Source organism: Aspergillus wentii (assembly GCF_001890725.1).
Source record: "Aspergillus wentii DTO 134E9 unplaced genomic scaffold ASPWEscaffold_1, whole genome shotgun sequence".
Classification (NCBI taxonomy): Eukaryota; Fungi; Ascomycota; class Eurotiomycetes; order Eurotiales; family Aspergillaceae; genus Aspergillus; species Aspergillus wentii.
The window spans coordinates 2,564,604-2,578,698 of NW_024467832.1; the positions used below are offsets into that span (position 1 = coordinate 2,564,604).

Sequence of the window (14,095 nt, forward strand, 5' to 3'; positions counted from 1 at the left end):
TCTTTCTGATTGGAGAAGATATTATTTCGTCTGTTTGGCTGAGTTTATTAATTTTGAAATGACTTGGGTAATTCTCATACCCAATTCAAATCGTGTCATACAAATGGTTAGACATTTGCCTGGTTGTTGATAATATCCGCGATCAATTCTAGCGTAGATATTGATAGTTACCAGCCAGAACATTATATTTAACATGTTTAAAGTCGATCATATTTCCAAAAAAGAAGAGCTGTCCAAGTAATGCTAAATAGGATATATAGTACAAAAGATCATTCAACATCTCTGAATATCGACCAAATTCACTGGTAGATCAAGACAGATTTTATATCCAAGGAGAAGGGAAGACGGCAGAAGCATTAAAGCTTCATTCCAAAAATCTTGTGCACACGCAAACTCTGGCGCATACTCAAGTCAAGCATGATTTCCTCACTTCCACCAGGAATGGCATAGGCACGGACATCGCGGTAGAGTCTTTCGATCTTGCCACCTTGGCCGCCACGGCTGTAACTTAGACCGCCGAAGATCTGACTGGCCTCACGCGCACAGTACTCGTAAGTCTGGGTGGACTGGGCCTTGAGACCGGCAATAGCACCACCAAGTCTGAGCATCGCTTCGGTCTCTTCCATGAACTGGCACTGGTAGATCATGTTCTCCATCCAGTTGTAAGTGGCCTCGATTTGACGAGCCATATGGGCCAGTTTCATACGGATGACCGGGTGGTCGATGAGCCTCTTTCCAAAGGTCTTACGCTTGTGGGCGTACTTCATCGACTCTTCATAGCAAACACGGGCGAACCGGACGCACTGGATCACAATTCCCATTCTCTCGTGGTTGAAGTTGGTCATGATCACTAATTTGATAGTTAGCATTCTCACGGTCTTTCATTTTCGTTTTTTAGAGTCTGAGGAGCAGCTGCACTCACCCTTGAATCCCTTGTTCTCCTTTCCAATGACGTTCTCCACAGGCACCTTCACATCCTCGAAGGTCACATAGGTGGTACCACTGCTCCAGACACCTTGGCAGTCCATTCGTCTGGTGCTAACTCCACCGGCCTCTCTCTCAATGAGAAGAACACTGATACCCTCCATACCGGGCCCGCCGGTACGAACAGCAGTGGTGAAGTAGTCCGACCAGCAACCGTTGGTGATCCATTTCTTCTCACCGTTGACAATGTAATGCTTGCCATCGGGTGTCAACTTCGCCTCACAGGTCAAGTTGGCAACATCGCTACCAGCATCGGGCTCGGTGATAGCAAGGCAGATGCGCTTCTCGCCAGCGAGAATGCCAGGAAGGATTCTATCCACGAGAGACTTCTGACCAAACTTGACCAGTGGCGGGCAACCAATGCCAAAACCACCAACCAAGTTCCAGACCAGACCACCACTGGCACAGCGCGACAGTTCATCTGTAAGAAGCATTTCGTGGAAAAGATCCCAGTTCTCTGGTGCAACGGACTGGACTCTATGAGGGGTGTACTGGACGGGATATTTGACACCCAGCAGACCTGCCAGGTAACCTCTTTCACCCATCTGCTTATAAACTGAAGCGGGCACTTCCTTGCCCTCATCCCACTCGGTCACGTACGGCTCGATCTCGGATTCAACCCATTGTCGGACCTCTGCGCGAAGTGCGGAATGGGTCTCGTTGAAGTAGGGAGAGTGATACTATCCAAATCGCAACGATATTAGCCTAGTTGCCCCCAACATGTAAAATGCGACATGCCGAGCAGAAAACTTACACCGTGGTACCATGCAGGATCGGAGAAAGGAATCAGTTCACCGAAAGGCTCCTGAGGCTCGGAGGTTTTGTTTGGGAGATCAACAGCAGCAGCAGCCTGCGGCTTAGGAGCTGCCTCCTTAGCCGGCGCAGGTGCTGGCGCTTCTTCCACCTTCTTGGTGTTCAACGACCCAATCTGCAGCTTGCTCTTGTACTTCTTCAAGATTCCTTCGTTGTGATATTTCCAGAACTGTTTCGATGCATCCTTTCCACCCATTCGTGCAAGAACTAAGCGTGTATGGTTAGCCCCAGTGATTTGTCCCAACAAATAGACGGCGACATACTCTTCTTTCCACCTGGGTGTTCATCTTGGAAGTTAGTCAAATCGTAAACGTCCTCATCGATAATAACCCAGAGGTTGTCTGGTTTGCTATGCGACGAGACGTCTTCTTTGGAGAAGGTTTTAGACATGATGGATTGGGCCTAAGAGAAAGAATGCGCAGAGATAGACAAAGGGGTATGGGGTAGAGGGGAAGAGAGAAGAGAAGAGAAAGTCTGGGGTATAAGAGAGATAGATATAAGACTGGAACAGGACCCGTCACAACCGGAATTTATTCTATTACAGTACTGGCGTGAAAAAAAAATAAATGGATACAAGAATGCGATCATCGATCACTCTCGGAGCAGTCCAAAGCAGGTAGGTAAATGGGGTGGTTAGGACTGTGTATTAGAAACCGACAGCAGCGATCGCCCTCGGTGAATTAACAGCCCACCACTGCGCTTCTGATAGCAGTCAGGTCGTTCACATGTGCCAAACCAGCTGAGTCTGCGTCCCAGCCAGAAGCCATCCAAGGGCCGTCCTGGCATTCTGTTGAGCGCCTCGGAGCAGAAGGTCAGCCGGCTATGTTTGGGCCGATGCTTATTGGCCGATCGGGCCTCTCTGCGTCATGGGATCACGTGTGTGATGCTACCAGAATAAGCAAGTACCGAGGCTGAGGAACAGTATAAATTACCGTTACTTTACATCCAGACCGTGGACACCCTGTAATTTTAGGTTCGTCCACTTTGGATCGCAACATGTGAAAGACACCCGACAAAAACAAGATGATGGCATCGTCATATTATTTTTGGAAGTTCGCTGATTTGTTGGCACATGTACGCAATCCAGTTGAAATCGACTCTGTGCATATGCTACTCGTGCTATTTGAAACAATTCTACTCCGGGGATCTGTGGGAGATACGGAAACATATAGGCATTTAGGTAAATTAACCCGAATCACGTTAAATTGCCTCAAGCAGTATCTCTGCCATCGCTTAAGATAAAAGACATCCCTATTATTCTAGTAATACAACCAGCACCTGGAATGGTGCGTGCCGTTACCCCCATTACTCGTCACTTCCGTCAGTTTCATATTCAAAATCCTCCGGAACAGGTGCTTCTTCGCCTCCTTCTTCATCCTCATCCACGGCCATGAGGACGCCCGCAGCGGCTGCAGCACCTGCATCGTCATTAGGGGCTGTGCCCAGGGGAGCTCGTGCTCCGCGTTGAGGAGTCTGCATGGCAGCGGCACCAATAGCAGCCTGGAGTCGGTCCTGTAGGGTTTCTGCAGCGGCAGCCTGCTTGACCTCCTTGCTCGCCTTCATCTCAATCGTCTCTCGTGTCTCTTCAGGGGTCTTGTCAAGCACGACAACCACACCACCGGTAGGCTGTGGAAATTTAGTTAGCAACCTGATTTTAGTTGTGTATGGGAAAAAGAGGAAACTCTATACATACCCGCTTAACTGGTTCATACCGTGGGTCGGGGAAGGTGAGGTACTTGAGCTGAGCAGGGAGAACTCTAGACATGTTCTCGAGTTCATATCCAACCTTCTCACGCTCGACCTTCTTCTTCTGACCTTCTCCCTTCTCGCCTTCCTTGGCCTCCTCTTCCTTGGCTGCACCTTCGTCGGTTTCCATCTTTTCCGGCAATTGTTCAGACACCTTGGGGGTCGTAGGTGTTTGGTCGACGTCCATGCTTTCACGGCGTTGTTGCTTCTCACGACGCTGTGCGCGACGCTTAGCCTGGGCAGTCGTAGAAAGTACGGCAGTCTTGACCTTCTCCGGTGCTTCCTCGGCCTTGACCTGCTGCTCGGGAGGGTAGTCGAAAAGGCTCGGCCTTGTGTTGCTGTGGAACTTGAAGAAGGGGACCTCAAGCTTCTGGTCCACACCAATCACCGAGGTGGGAGCAAAACTGAGCGACAAGAAGTGTGTGAGAGGGAACCAGTACCAGTATTGGATGAAAACAGCAGCACCAACGATTCCAGGCATGTTAAGGTTGCCAGTCTGGGTCTGTAGGCTGATAGTGCAGTTGCGGCCACCAGCGTCGATAATGCCCAGGGCAACGGCGCAACCGAACTTGGCCATAGCATCCTCATGTCTGTCTCCGATCATCTTCATCATGGCCTTACGAAGACTGCTAACACGAGGGTTCATGGCCTCATTCTGCTGCACCAGAACCATGGCCAAGGAAATCAAAGCTCCTTGTCGAACAAAGTCGGTAGAATCCTTGAGCATTGGCTCAAGGAGGTCAAGAGCCTCATCCAAGCCAGTACCGGCGCAGGAGATACCAAGCGCCATCGCAGCACCGTATCGAACGTGAGGGTTGTAGGATTCCGAGAGTAGCTCGACCATACGGGGAACGCTCTGGTGCTTTCTGAAAAGGATGAATCCCAAGCTCAGCACTGCAACCCGTCGTACATCATCGTTGACATCACTGACGGCAACGTGCAGAAGCTTGCGGACAGCCTTGTTGCTGCTACTACCGCAGTAAGCCAGAGCGATAGTCATGATACCACCGTAGCGGAGAGTTGGGTCAGGGTCGCCGAGGAGGCCATTGATCAGCTCGTCAGCCGCTTCTTGGCGTCCGTACATAATCAAAGCCATACCCATAGCCAAACCACGAACAATCTTTTCGTGCTGTGTGTCATGAGCATATTGAATCATATCCTCGAGAGCCTTCATATTGCCGGTTCCCAACATGACGAGACCCATGGCCAGACCGACAGCCTCACCGTTGAGGGCCGAGTCTGTGTAAAGAACGTTCCGAAGGTCTTCGTAGATACCCTCATCGCCAGTGGCCATGCCTGCGACACCCAGACCCAAAGCTCCACCATGTTGGACGACCTCTTCGGTAGCCTTCTTGAAGTGATCACGAATGAGATCAACGGCCATGCCACCGTGGTTAGCATAGATCAAACCGAATGCATACAACGATCCTCCCTGGCTGTAAACGGAGCCAGATCCTCCAACGCCAGCAATGTGCTCCCTAGGCAGATACGGTTGCAAGAGCTTCTGGCCCTGGCTGAGATTACCGCGGTGGATCACACCGAGAGCAGCGGTGGCCGTGAACTTAGACCAGTTGACGGCCTTGCCAAGCCACTCCAGGTTGTCGCGGAAAAACTTGTCGTGGGTGGTACCAGCATGCATGAAGGCATTGGACAGCGTGACCGCGGTGTGGAAGATAGAGTTCCGAGCCTCCAAGCTGTCGCGAACCTTGTTGAGAATTGAAATGTCGGCCTTGTTGCTTCGGTATAGAAACTCCAAATTCAACTGGATACTCTTGATGCCGTCGAGTATGTCCAAGATGTTCTTAAATGCTGCACGTGCTTCACTGGGGAGTTTTGCACCGGCGCCCAGGGACTTAGGTTGCTCGGAGCTAGACTGGTCTTCCAACAAAGCATCGGATTCTTTCGGCTCTTCTTGTTCACCCTCCTTTGTCTCTTCCGCCTCATTGCTGTCTGGTACAAGTTCAGCAATCTCCTCGCGAACCTTCTTCAAGAATTCTTGCGTGCTGTTGTCATAAAGATCGAAGGAAATCTGGTAGGCAACGGCTAGAGAACGTGCGTCGCCCTTCTCAACCAATTGGCGAAGAATAACAGATGCCATGGAATGTTCGTTCAGGTACACGACGCACTTGGCAATCGAAAAATAATCTGGCGCGGGGATTTCATTCAACAGTTCAAGAATGAGTTTTAAAATCTAGAAAAAGACCGCAAAATTAGATATAGAAACAACTGGTGAGAGTGGGGTACAAACCTCATTCCGAAATGCGCGCTCCTGAACGATGCCCATGCAAATATCGAGGACATACTCCATGAGCTCTTCGCTCCGTCTAGACTCGCCGTTCTGCTTCTTTTCATCCTCGCTAGCCCGAATGATAGTCTTGCGAAGAACATCTAAGCTCTTTGCTTCGATAGCGATTCCTATCACTTGGCGGTAGCGTTTCTGGCGGAAACAGTCTTCAAACAAGCGCTCAATGACTGTCTGCAGCTGACCCTGGACTCCTCGCTTCAAAACAAGTGGGGTTTCTACCTGCTTTACGCTAATGTCTTCACCTCCTGGGTAGGCTGCGTCCACTCCAGGGACCTCCTGTCGAGAAAGCAAGGATTTCGATGGCAGGGCAGACTGAGAGAATGGTGTGATCGGGGATGTCAGGCTCGCAGAAGTGCTGGTCGCACCTTCACCGGAGGTCGGGAATGCGGTGTTCAAGTTGGCGGGTTGGTCACCAGCTGCAGGCCGTTGGGCAACCGAGAGGGAGATGAAAGTATCAACGCATTTTGCTAGTGTAGTGCATCGCATCAGCTAAATATTCTAACATCTAGAGCTCTAGCGACTCACCGATTATGGTCTCTTCAAACTCGCCACCGTTATCCAACTTGAAAAGCTTTCCTGCTCCGAGAGCAAACACCATACTCTCATTATATTCTTGAAGGTGGTAGTAAACCTTTGCCGCAACCAAGGCGGCAAGCTCGCGTTCCGGGAAGGACTCATCTTCATAAAGTGCCTCTCTAGATGCCATTCTGTTAGCCAGGGATATTTCTAACAGGGAATCAGGCCCCAAATAGAATCGGTATCAACAGGATCACGCACATTTGTGGAACAGCATCCACGACTTCTGTCCAGAGCAGGTCAATCTGGGAGTCTAGCGTCTTCAGAGCAAACACTCTGAGCTCCGGATCGGGCTCAGAGAGAAAGCCAACAAGACCAGCGGCTGAAGCAAGTCCGACCATCTTGGATGGAAATATCTCGCTTCACCAGCTGAAGTGTTATGGGAGGGTTGTGGTGCTGTCGCTAGAGCGATGAGGCGACAGCTGTGAGAGGGAGCTTCAAGACAGTGGAGTAAGCCCCAGATCGACAAATAAGACTTCAAAAATGGCAATAATCACCGTAAATTGAAATGTACAAAAAAGGTACAAGATAGAATCAAAGGGGGAAACAAATGACGGAAATGGAAGAGACAGCTGGAGAGATCACGAAGCTTCCTCCAACGAGGCACACGTCAACGGGCGAAGGTGAAGCTGACCAAGAAGAGGTGCCCGTTGGTTCCTGCAGATACCCCTAGAGGTGTCACGTGAGGCTATGATGGAATGGATTGGAAGATGGACGGATCACAAGCGCAAACAAGCACAAGAAAAATATTCCTTGCTGACTTGGAAAATAAATTATTAGAAGGTCATATGCAGATCGGGCATCTTTGCGTTTAAATACCCTTTTCTGTCTTCCCACTGCTTTTCGGCTTACCGTGAGAGCCTGCTGTCCACCAAGCTACCCGCTTTACTCGTAGCTGATCCCTCTAATCCTCAGAATGTCCACAGTTCTTCCGCACAGGGATAAGCACTTGATGCCTGTACCTGCCAGGGCTTCTCTCCAACACCATGACCCTCTATTATTTATTGATCGCCAAACACAACATATCCAAAGGACCCTTCAGGTCCTAATCGATGCTCAAAGTGAAGGTCTCGTGGCTGGACTTGGAGGGCCCCGACAAGACGATTCCTTTTCCAGTGGAAGCTATACACCCAATTCCTCTGAGCCAGGTAGCTCTCGAGGCCCTTCGACTATACCTGTCAGGCAGCCTGTCCAAAAAAAGATCGGATTACGTTCTGCACGGGAGGGAATTTTCAAATCAATATATGACCTGTTAAAGCTCAGGGAGGAGGAGCGGGAGATACTCACGTTTCGATTTGACGAAAGAAAAGAAGCACTGATCGAAATTGATGAATTTAGTTCCAAAAGGACTGGGCTAGAGAAATCCATCTCAACGATTCACAATAATCGTGAAAGCCAACGATCCCATGAGCTACAACAGGAGGCGCGCGGCCTCGAGGAGGACATACGTGAACTGGAGACCAAGCTGTTTGAGATGAAGGCAAAGCACCAACATGTTATCTATGAGATCACGCAGATTGAAAACTCCGTCGAATCAAAGTTGTCTTCCTACAAGGCTTCGTTGTCACTTTTGGACTCGGACATCCGAAATTATCTTCAGAACCCCCCTTTCCAGCCCATGTCAAGTACCAGTGCCGATCAGCCTACCTTCTATTCCCTGAACCCCAAGCGCCGAACCCTTGATATGGCACAAGAGCATTGGAGAAATGAGCAAGCGGAACTACAAAAGAGGCAACGGGAAGTGGATTTAGAAATACAAGCCCTGGAAGAAGGCGGTGGTGTGTGGAAACAAGTGACTTCAGAGGTCTCAGATTTCGAGAAACGCTTAAAGACTGAGATGCGTCAGTTTATCCAGACGCAGTCACAGCTTCTGAAGCCTGATGGCCCATCAGGAAGCAAATCGGAGGAAGATCGGGTTCGAGGTATCTTGGACGATTTGGAAAGCACGACCCATCGTATTGAAGACCACCTGGAGCTCGCAGAGGAAAAGAACTGGAATCTGCTTGTTTGTTGCATTGCTGCGGAGCTTGAAGCGCTTAAAGAAGCACGAGAGTTGCTTATTGGCGCGTTCAATGTCTCGGGGGAAGACCTTTGGCCTGATTCTAAGGGCAAATCGCCCGAAAAAGGCCACCATGATGATTCAAAAGCAGATCCTCTTGGCGTTGACAATCCCGAGCCTCCAGCTGATTTATTGAGGGATGCAGACGGACATTTCCACGATGCTTCGTTGAGATCAGAAGACGAAGACGATGAGCCAGACCCTGCTTGGCTACTCCCTGAATCTTGAACGAGCTCTTGGCCTGCAGTATAAATAAAGCCTGCGACATGTTAATTGTAGTGGTAGCTTATATCAACAAGACTCAGGTTGTTCTCAAAGCAATGAGAAACTCCCCAGGTACCTGGGTTAACTTTTTAAAACTTAACATTAGATCCAATGTATATAGCCCATTATTCTAAGTATAATGAATTATAATAATGATCTCATTTTGTTCTAAGTATCGATTGGATAAGGCTTTCAATGCGACCGACAGTCGAGGATTGGCGGAGTGTTGGGTAGCGTCGAAGCAGGCCACGCTCCGGCCACACTTCTCTACTCTCCAAGAAATCCAGCTTCACTGCAGATAATCACCAACAACACAGCATCCCCCGGTGATGCTGTTGGAAGGGAAAGACCGAATGATTTGGGACTGAAATCGGTCTTGATATGCATCTCTCATCTCCCACTTTCGAATTCTTTGTCCCGTCGGTTTATGATGGAACCCAGCTGGACTGTCGCATATATCTCCCTCGCGAGTTCCAACGACTAGAGAGCGCATCGAGCTGGCAGAAACGGGGTGCTATAGTCGCTCACCCATACGCTTCGCTAGGTGGATGCTACGATGACCCGGTCGTGGGGTTTGTTGGTGGGGAGCTTCTTAAGGCTGGATATGTCGTGTTGACATTCAACTTCAGGTTAATATCTACCATTCTCAACAATACCAGCTTGGGCCATGGCTTACACAAAATTCTAGGGGGGCTGGTGAATCAGAGGGCCGTACCAGCTGGACAGCAAAACCCGAACTGGCGGATTACGTTTCTATCTATGGATTCATTCTGCGTTTCTTGCATGGTCTGAGGGTAAAGAGTCTTTCGACGCAAGCCGACGATCTTACGGCAAACTCGGAGAATAGCACCGCAGATGTACGAATCATCCTAGGAGGTTATTCCTACGGGTCATTGATCGCTTCACACCTCCCAAAGATTGATGTCATCATGGAGCTCTTCAGAAAACCTTCCGACGGTACCGTAGTACAGGAGATCTGCAAGGTCGCAGAGAATATCGCTGCAAGCTCAATAGAGAAACTTCGCACTCGAGTCGAAATGCCGACGTTGGGCAAGTCCAGTTTCACCGATGATGGAATGAATTCTACGAAAATCACCAAACCCGCCATTTCATATCTACTGATTTCGCCACTTCTACCGCCTGTCAGCTTTTTCTTGACAGTATTCTCCAAATTGTCGCTGGATGTAGGAGTTGGGGAATCTTCCAAACAGATTCCATGTCCCAAACCTGCCGACCAACTATGTGCGAATCGATCGCTGGCCATTTATGGAAACCAGGATACCTTCACGTCCGCTAGCAAGCTACATAAATGGTCAGGCGAGCTCTGTAGTGACCCACGGAGCAATCTACAGTGTCGTGAGATTGATGGAGCCGGACATTTCTGGCGAGAAAAAGGTGTGGAAGCGCAGGCAAGAGACACCCTGCGGAACTGGCTGCGTCAGATGCCCTAAAGTCTTGCGAGGTCTTTTATCTCAACCCCCGATATCAAAAGTCAGCTTCAAGGGTCTAGATTACCAGCTATTAAGAGGAGAAAATATGAAGGCTGCCTGCGCCTGATGAAAGAGTCCATATTAGACTCACATGCAATTGTTCACTTATCATAAAGCATGTGAAAACAGAGCTATGATACCCAATCTATAAGATAGTCCGTTCGCATGACTTTTTCTGCAGGCCTGGTGGATGGATGACTCAGTTGGGATTGGTTTTGGGTTTCTTACAGGGTTTGTTCGTTGCTCTATTGAACGGAAATATATTGAACATCCAATTGATCTATGCGAGCTGCCAGTGTCTCTTTAGTGCGACATTCTGTCCAACTCATTATTCTTAAAGATATAATACAGACATGTGCTCTTTAAAGTGGGATTGAGAATGATGTCAGCCAGCTGGTCCATGCCATCACTGTTCAGATGATAGACCCCGCCATGCAATGCAGGGTGGAGATGAGATCAGATCGGCTGAGGAATTGCAACATCACGGCCCAATATCATACCAACTCTAATAATGGATTCAATTATACCCTATCTATTCTGAATCATGAGGATTAATCTCTCTTACCAACCATGATAACGATGAATCATCTGGCCTTGAGGCGTAACCCACACTGCCGTAGATCATCTCCGGTTTTACCCCACGAAAATCAAATCCTCTGGGGTCCCGATCGGCAACCGCCAGGCTGAACATTGGAACAACAGCGGAACAGCCCTCGTGACGTTGCCTCCAACTGACTTTTTTGGGGGAAATTCATCCATCGTTCATCTCAGGTCAAAAGGAATTGTTGCCCTCTTTTGAATACTCTATATTTTCTTGATTCTTTATTCTTCAAGCCAACTCTCCTTTCCCCGGATGGCTTGGCCTCGATGTACTAGGTAGCCTGCCATGTCACTTGTTCATGATTCTGCGATAGTCCATTCAAAATGCCATGGCAAGAGCAAAAAAGAGTCAGAGCATGTCACGATCCGTGAGCTATCCAGCAAAAATGCTTCTCTTCTGAGGTCGATATCCGTTCCCTCGCTGTCCTCGATTGTTAAGAATTCGCTCTACTGGGCTGGTGACACCTTCCATTCCTATCGCGATGGATTGTCCAAGGAAGAAAGGAAAAGCCAGATGAGGATCGAGGATAACAAACAAATCCTGTATCTCAGGATGCGTAATGTGAGTTGGAATTCCCCATCTCTTCCTTCTAATCAAAGATTTGTCTGACCGTGCTGTGGCTTTTAGGCAGTCTCGTACGACGAATGGCGGAACTGCGCTTGCGAATTGGATAGCTTGGAGGACAATAATACTTGGAAACAGACATTTGAGAGCTCTGATTACGACCCGCACCTCGTACAAGAGAGTCTCAGACAGCTGGAAGATGCCCGGATCAATTGCGACATGAGGCGAATGCTGTTTCTGATTCGTACCTCTTTGAGCCGTGATTTAGGCAACATGAGCAATGTCGCGCTTTACAGACACTCTCATTTCGGCACAAAGGATCTGATTGATAGATATATTACGACTGCTCTGGATACAATATCAACTTTGGTGGATTTGTCCGGTAAAGTTCGTTGCGATGGATTGGAGTTGAAATATATTCTCGATCAACTTTTAGCGGCACGACAGGCATTTGGCAGAAGTGCTCTGCTATTCTCTGGAGGAGCCACTTTTGGAATGAATCATATTGGTGTTCTCAAGGCTCTCTGGCAATCGAAACTACTCCCACGTATCATCTCGGGTGCTTCTGCAGGCAGCATCGTTTGCGCGGTCTTCTGCACTCGCACGGAGGACGAAATTCCAGCCCTGCTGGATGCATTTCCGCAAGGGAATTTTGCAGTTTTCAATGAAGAGGGTCACGAAGAAAACATTTTACAGAAGACTGCGAGGTTATTGAAATATGGATCTTTTCTGGACATTTCCCATCTGGCAAAAGTCATCAGAAGTTGGCTGGGAGATATCACGTTTCAAGAAGCTTATAATAGAACACGGAGGATTCTCAACATCTGTGTTTCTAGTGCCGGTATATATGAGCTTCCCAGACTGTTGAATTACATTACTGCACCTAATGTGCTCATCTGGTCTGCTGTGTAAGTACTTCTGAGCGTTTGTGATTTGGACTTTGCTAACCACTTCGAAGGGCTGTTTCTTGCTCTGTACCACTTGTGTTCTCGCCTTTTGTTATTATGGCTAAGGATCCCTTGACAGGGCAGCCTGTACCTTGGAGTGACCTTCATCGACAATACATTGACGGCTCGGTCGATGGTGATTTGCCCATGACTCGCTTGTCTGAAATGTTCAACGTCAATCATTTTATCGTTTCCCAAGTCAACCCCCATGTAGTCCCTTTCCTTCCAAAGGATGACGGACCAAGTGACGGGACAGAATCATCCCAGGCACCGGGCTGGCTTCATACCGTGACGCATCTTGCCAAGGAAGAAGTGCTTCACCGGATGACAGTCCTGTCAGAGCTGGGAGTATTTCCAACTTCGTTGACCAAAGTCGTCTCTATCGTGAATCAGAAGTACTCCGGAGACATCAACATCTACCCGGAAATACTCTACACCAACTTCCCTCTGATGCTTAAGAATCCAACGACGGATTTTATGCTCAAGGCTTGCCTCAGCGGGGAGCGCGCAACATGGCCCAGGCTTGGCCGGATCAGAAATCACTGCGCCATCGAGCTGGCTTTAGATTCAGCTATCCAAAAAATGCGGGCAAGAGTCGCTTTCAGCCCCAGCCAAATAGAGTTGAGACTCAATAACTTGAACTACAACTCCATTGATTCTTTTGATAGCACTGGGGGCCGAGGGCGAATGATTAATCGAAGAAGGAACTCTTTTAGCCACGAGTGTGAGAAGAGAAGGCATATCAGACGAAATTCAGGACGGTTCTCGATAGCACAGATCAGAAAGTCCCGCAGTGTATTATCCTTTGAACAGCCACAAACTTCAGAATCCAGCGATACCCCAGGCCCCGAGATGACCAAACCCCGATTTGAGAGCCACCCGAGTTACATTCCAAATACTGGTGATGGGCCTTTTAATGCAGAAATTGATAGTACCGAGGAGAGGGAATATTCATTTCCCAGACGACCGGCACCCCCAAGACATCGAGCTTCATGGGGCCCTTCATCTTATGACCACCCGTCTGCTTGGCCTGGCCAGCATAGCCCAGTACGATCCCGGCAGTCCTCTTCCGCCTATTCACAACGATCCTCTTCTATTGGAACTATCCTTTGGCAGCCGAACCATGAATTCTCAAGTCCTCGAGGATATCCAGTACCTGACAAGGCCATGTCACCTCCGCAGAATGTTCTCAGCATGACGCCTACGGTCAACAGCAGCTTTTCCAATCTGACATCTTCTCAAACCTGATTTACTCAGCTGTTACTATGGGTTTCATATTCGTGTTTCAAAGCTGTTCAATGATAGTACGCTGAAGACCAAGTGGCCAGGTGCTCGTTTTGGCTTCAGTTACTGAGGGTCAATTGACAACAGCCTATATACCAGTCGGTTGATGGGACCGATTCAATTACTCTTATGACGTATATGGCACATTTTGTTCTTTTCATTTGGGCTTTTTAACTAGAATTGGGTGTTGGTCATTAGAATGTATCTGGATGGCGTTGGTGCGAATAACCATCGGAGTGTGGTGTTTTGGATTCTGATTTGGAGAAGCATCATAATTCTACATTACCTAGACTTTATTGTTTCATTCATTGGCAATGTGACTGAGCTGGTTAATATACCCACTTGCATCGGTTCTTCCACTTCTTCCCAAGTGTGTTCTTGTGTGATTTGTATAGGAATGGGCCTTTTGTCAACCTTGTTCACATGGACCAAGAAATGACCACCCAAAGATCATCTGGCCAT

The 14,095-nt window shown here is 48.6% G+C and overlaps 5 protein-coding genes across 5 annotated transcripts; 3 read left to right on the plus strand and 2 right to left on the minus strand.

Moving 5' to 3' along the window:
• Positions 1-106: 106 nt before the first annotated feature.
• ASPWEDRAFT_34453 (putative acyl-CoA dehydrogenase) lies at positions 107-2,580 on the minus strand. The gene is made up of 4 exons (XM_040834002.1): positions 2,061-2,580; positions 1,739-2,004; positions 923-1,664; positions 107-850 (listed from the first exon to the last, which is right to left on the minus strand). The coding sequence occupies exons 1-4, from the start codon at positions 2,185-2,187 to the stop codon at positions 357-359; spliced, it is 1,629 nt and encodes a 542-aa protein (XP_040694666.1). The 5' UTR covers positions 2,188-2,580; the 3' UTR covers positions 107-356.
• A 293-nt stretch (positions 2,581-2,873) lies between these two features.
• ASPWEDRAFT_34454 (proteasome regulatory particle base subunit RPN2) lies at positions 2,874-7,005 on the minus strand. Its single transcript, XM_040834004.1, has 5 exons — positions 6,626-7,005; positions 6,374-6,543; positions 5,792-6,315; positions 3,491-5,734; positions 2,874-3,423 (listed from the first exon to the last, which is right to left on the minus strand). Exons 1-5 carry the CDS (start codon positions 6,763-6,765, stop codon positions 3,103-3,105), a joined length of 3,399 nt encoding a protein of 1,132 aa, XP_040694667.1. The 5' UTR covers positions 6,766-7,005; the 3' UTR covers positions 2,874-3,102.
• Positions 6,921-8,871, plus strand: ASPWEDRAFT_34455 (uncharacterized protein). Its single transcript, XM_040834005.1, has one exon. It carries the CDS (start codon positions 7,341-7,343, stop codon positions 8,709-8,711), a length of 1,371 nt encoding a protein of 456 aa, XP_040694668.1. The 5' UTR covers positions 6,921-7,340; the 3' UTR covers positions 8,712-8,871.
• Positions 8,872-9,128: 257 nt separating this feature from the next.
• Positions 9,129-10,198, plus strand: ASPWEDRAFT_102930 (uncharacterized protein; the record flags this gene model as incomplete). The annotated part of the gene is made up of 2 exons (XM_040827523.1): positions 9,129-9,376; positions 9,436-10,198. The coding sequence occupies 2 exons, from the start codon at positions 9,129-9,131 to the stop codon at positions 10,196-10,198; spliced, it is 1,011 nt and encodes a 336-aa protein (XP_040694669.1).
• A 925-nt stretch (positions 10,199-11,123) lies between these two features.
• On the plus strand, positions 11,124-13,597 carry ASPWEDRAFT_100495 (putative Patatin family phospholipase; the record flags this gene model as incomplete). Its single annotated transcript, XM_040827310.1, has 3 exons — positions 11,124-11,399; positions 11,466-12,310; positions 12,361-13,597. The coding sequence occupies 3 exons, from the start codon at positions 11,124-11,126 to the stop codon at positions 13,595-13,597; spliced, it is 2,358 nt and encodes a 785-aa protein (XP_040694670.1).
• Positions 13,598-14,095: the final 498 nt, after the last annotated feature.

What these genes read in the sequence shown, in the direction of transcription:
- ASPWEDRAFT_34454 (XM_040834004.1), bottom strand. Translation starts at nt 6,765, where the DNA reads ATGGTCGGACTTGCTTCAGCCGCTGGTCTTGTTGGCTTTCTCTCTGAG. An exon ending in GTGGATGCTGTTCCACAAAT is followed by an intron (nt 6,544 to 6,625) that starts GTGCGTGATCCT and finishes AATGGCATCTAG; the next exon opens with AGAGGCACTTTATGAAGATG. An exon ending in AGCGCGCATTTCGGAATGAG is followed by an intron (nt 5,735 to 5,791) that starts GTTTGTACCCCA and finishes GTCTTTTTCTAG; the next exon opens with ATTTTAAAACTCATTCTTGA.
- ASPWEDRAFT_34455 (XM_040834005.1), top strand. Translation starts at nt 7,341, where the DNA reads ATGTCCACAGTTCTTCCGCACAGGGATAAGCACTTGATGCCTGTACCT.
- ASPWEDRAFT_34453 (XM_040834002.1), bottom strand. Translation starts at nt 2,187, where the DNA reads ATGTCTAAAACCTTCTCCAAAGAAGACGTCTCGTCGCATAGCAAACCA. An exon ending in ACACCCAGGTGGAAAGAAGA is followed by an intron (nt 2,005 to 2,060) that starts GTATGTCGCCGT and finishes ATACACGCTTAG; the next exon opens with TTCTTGCACGAATGGGTGGA. An exon ending in GGAGAACAAGGGATTCAAGG is followed by an intron (nt 851 to 922) that starts GTGAGTGCAGCT and finishes CTATCAAATTAG; the next exon opens with TGATCATGACCAACTTCAAC.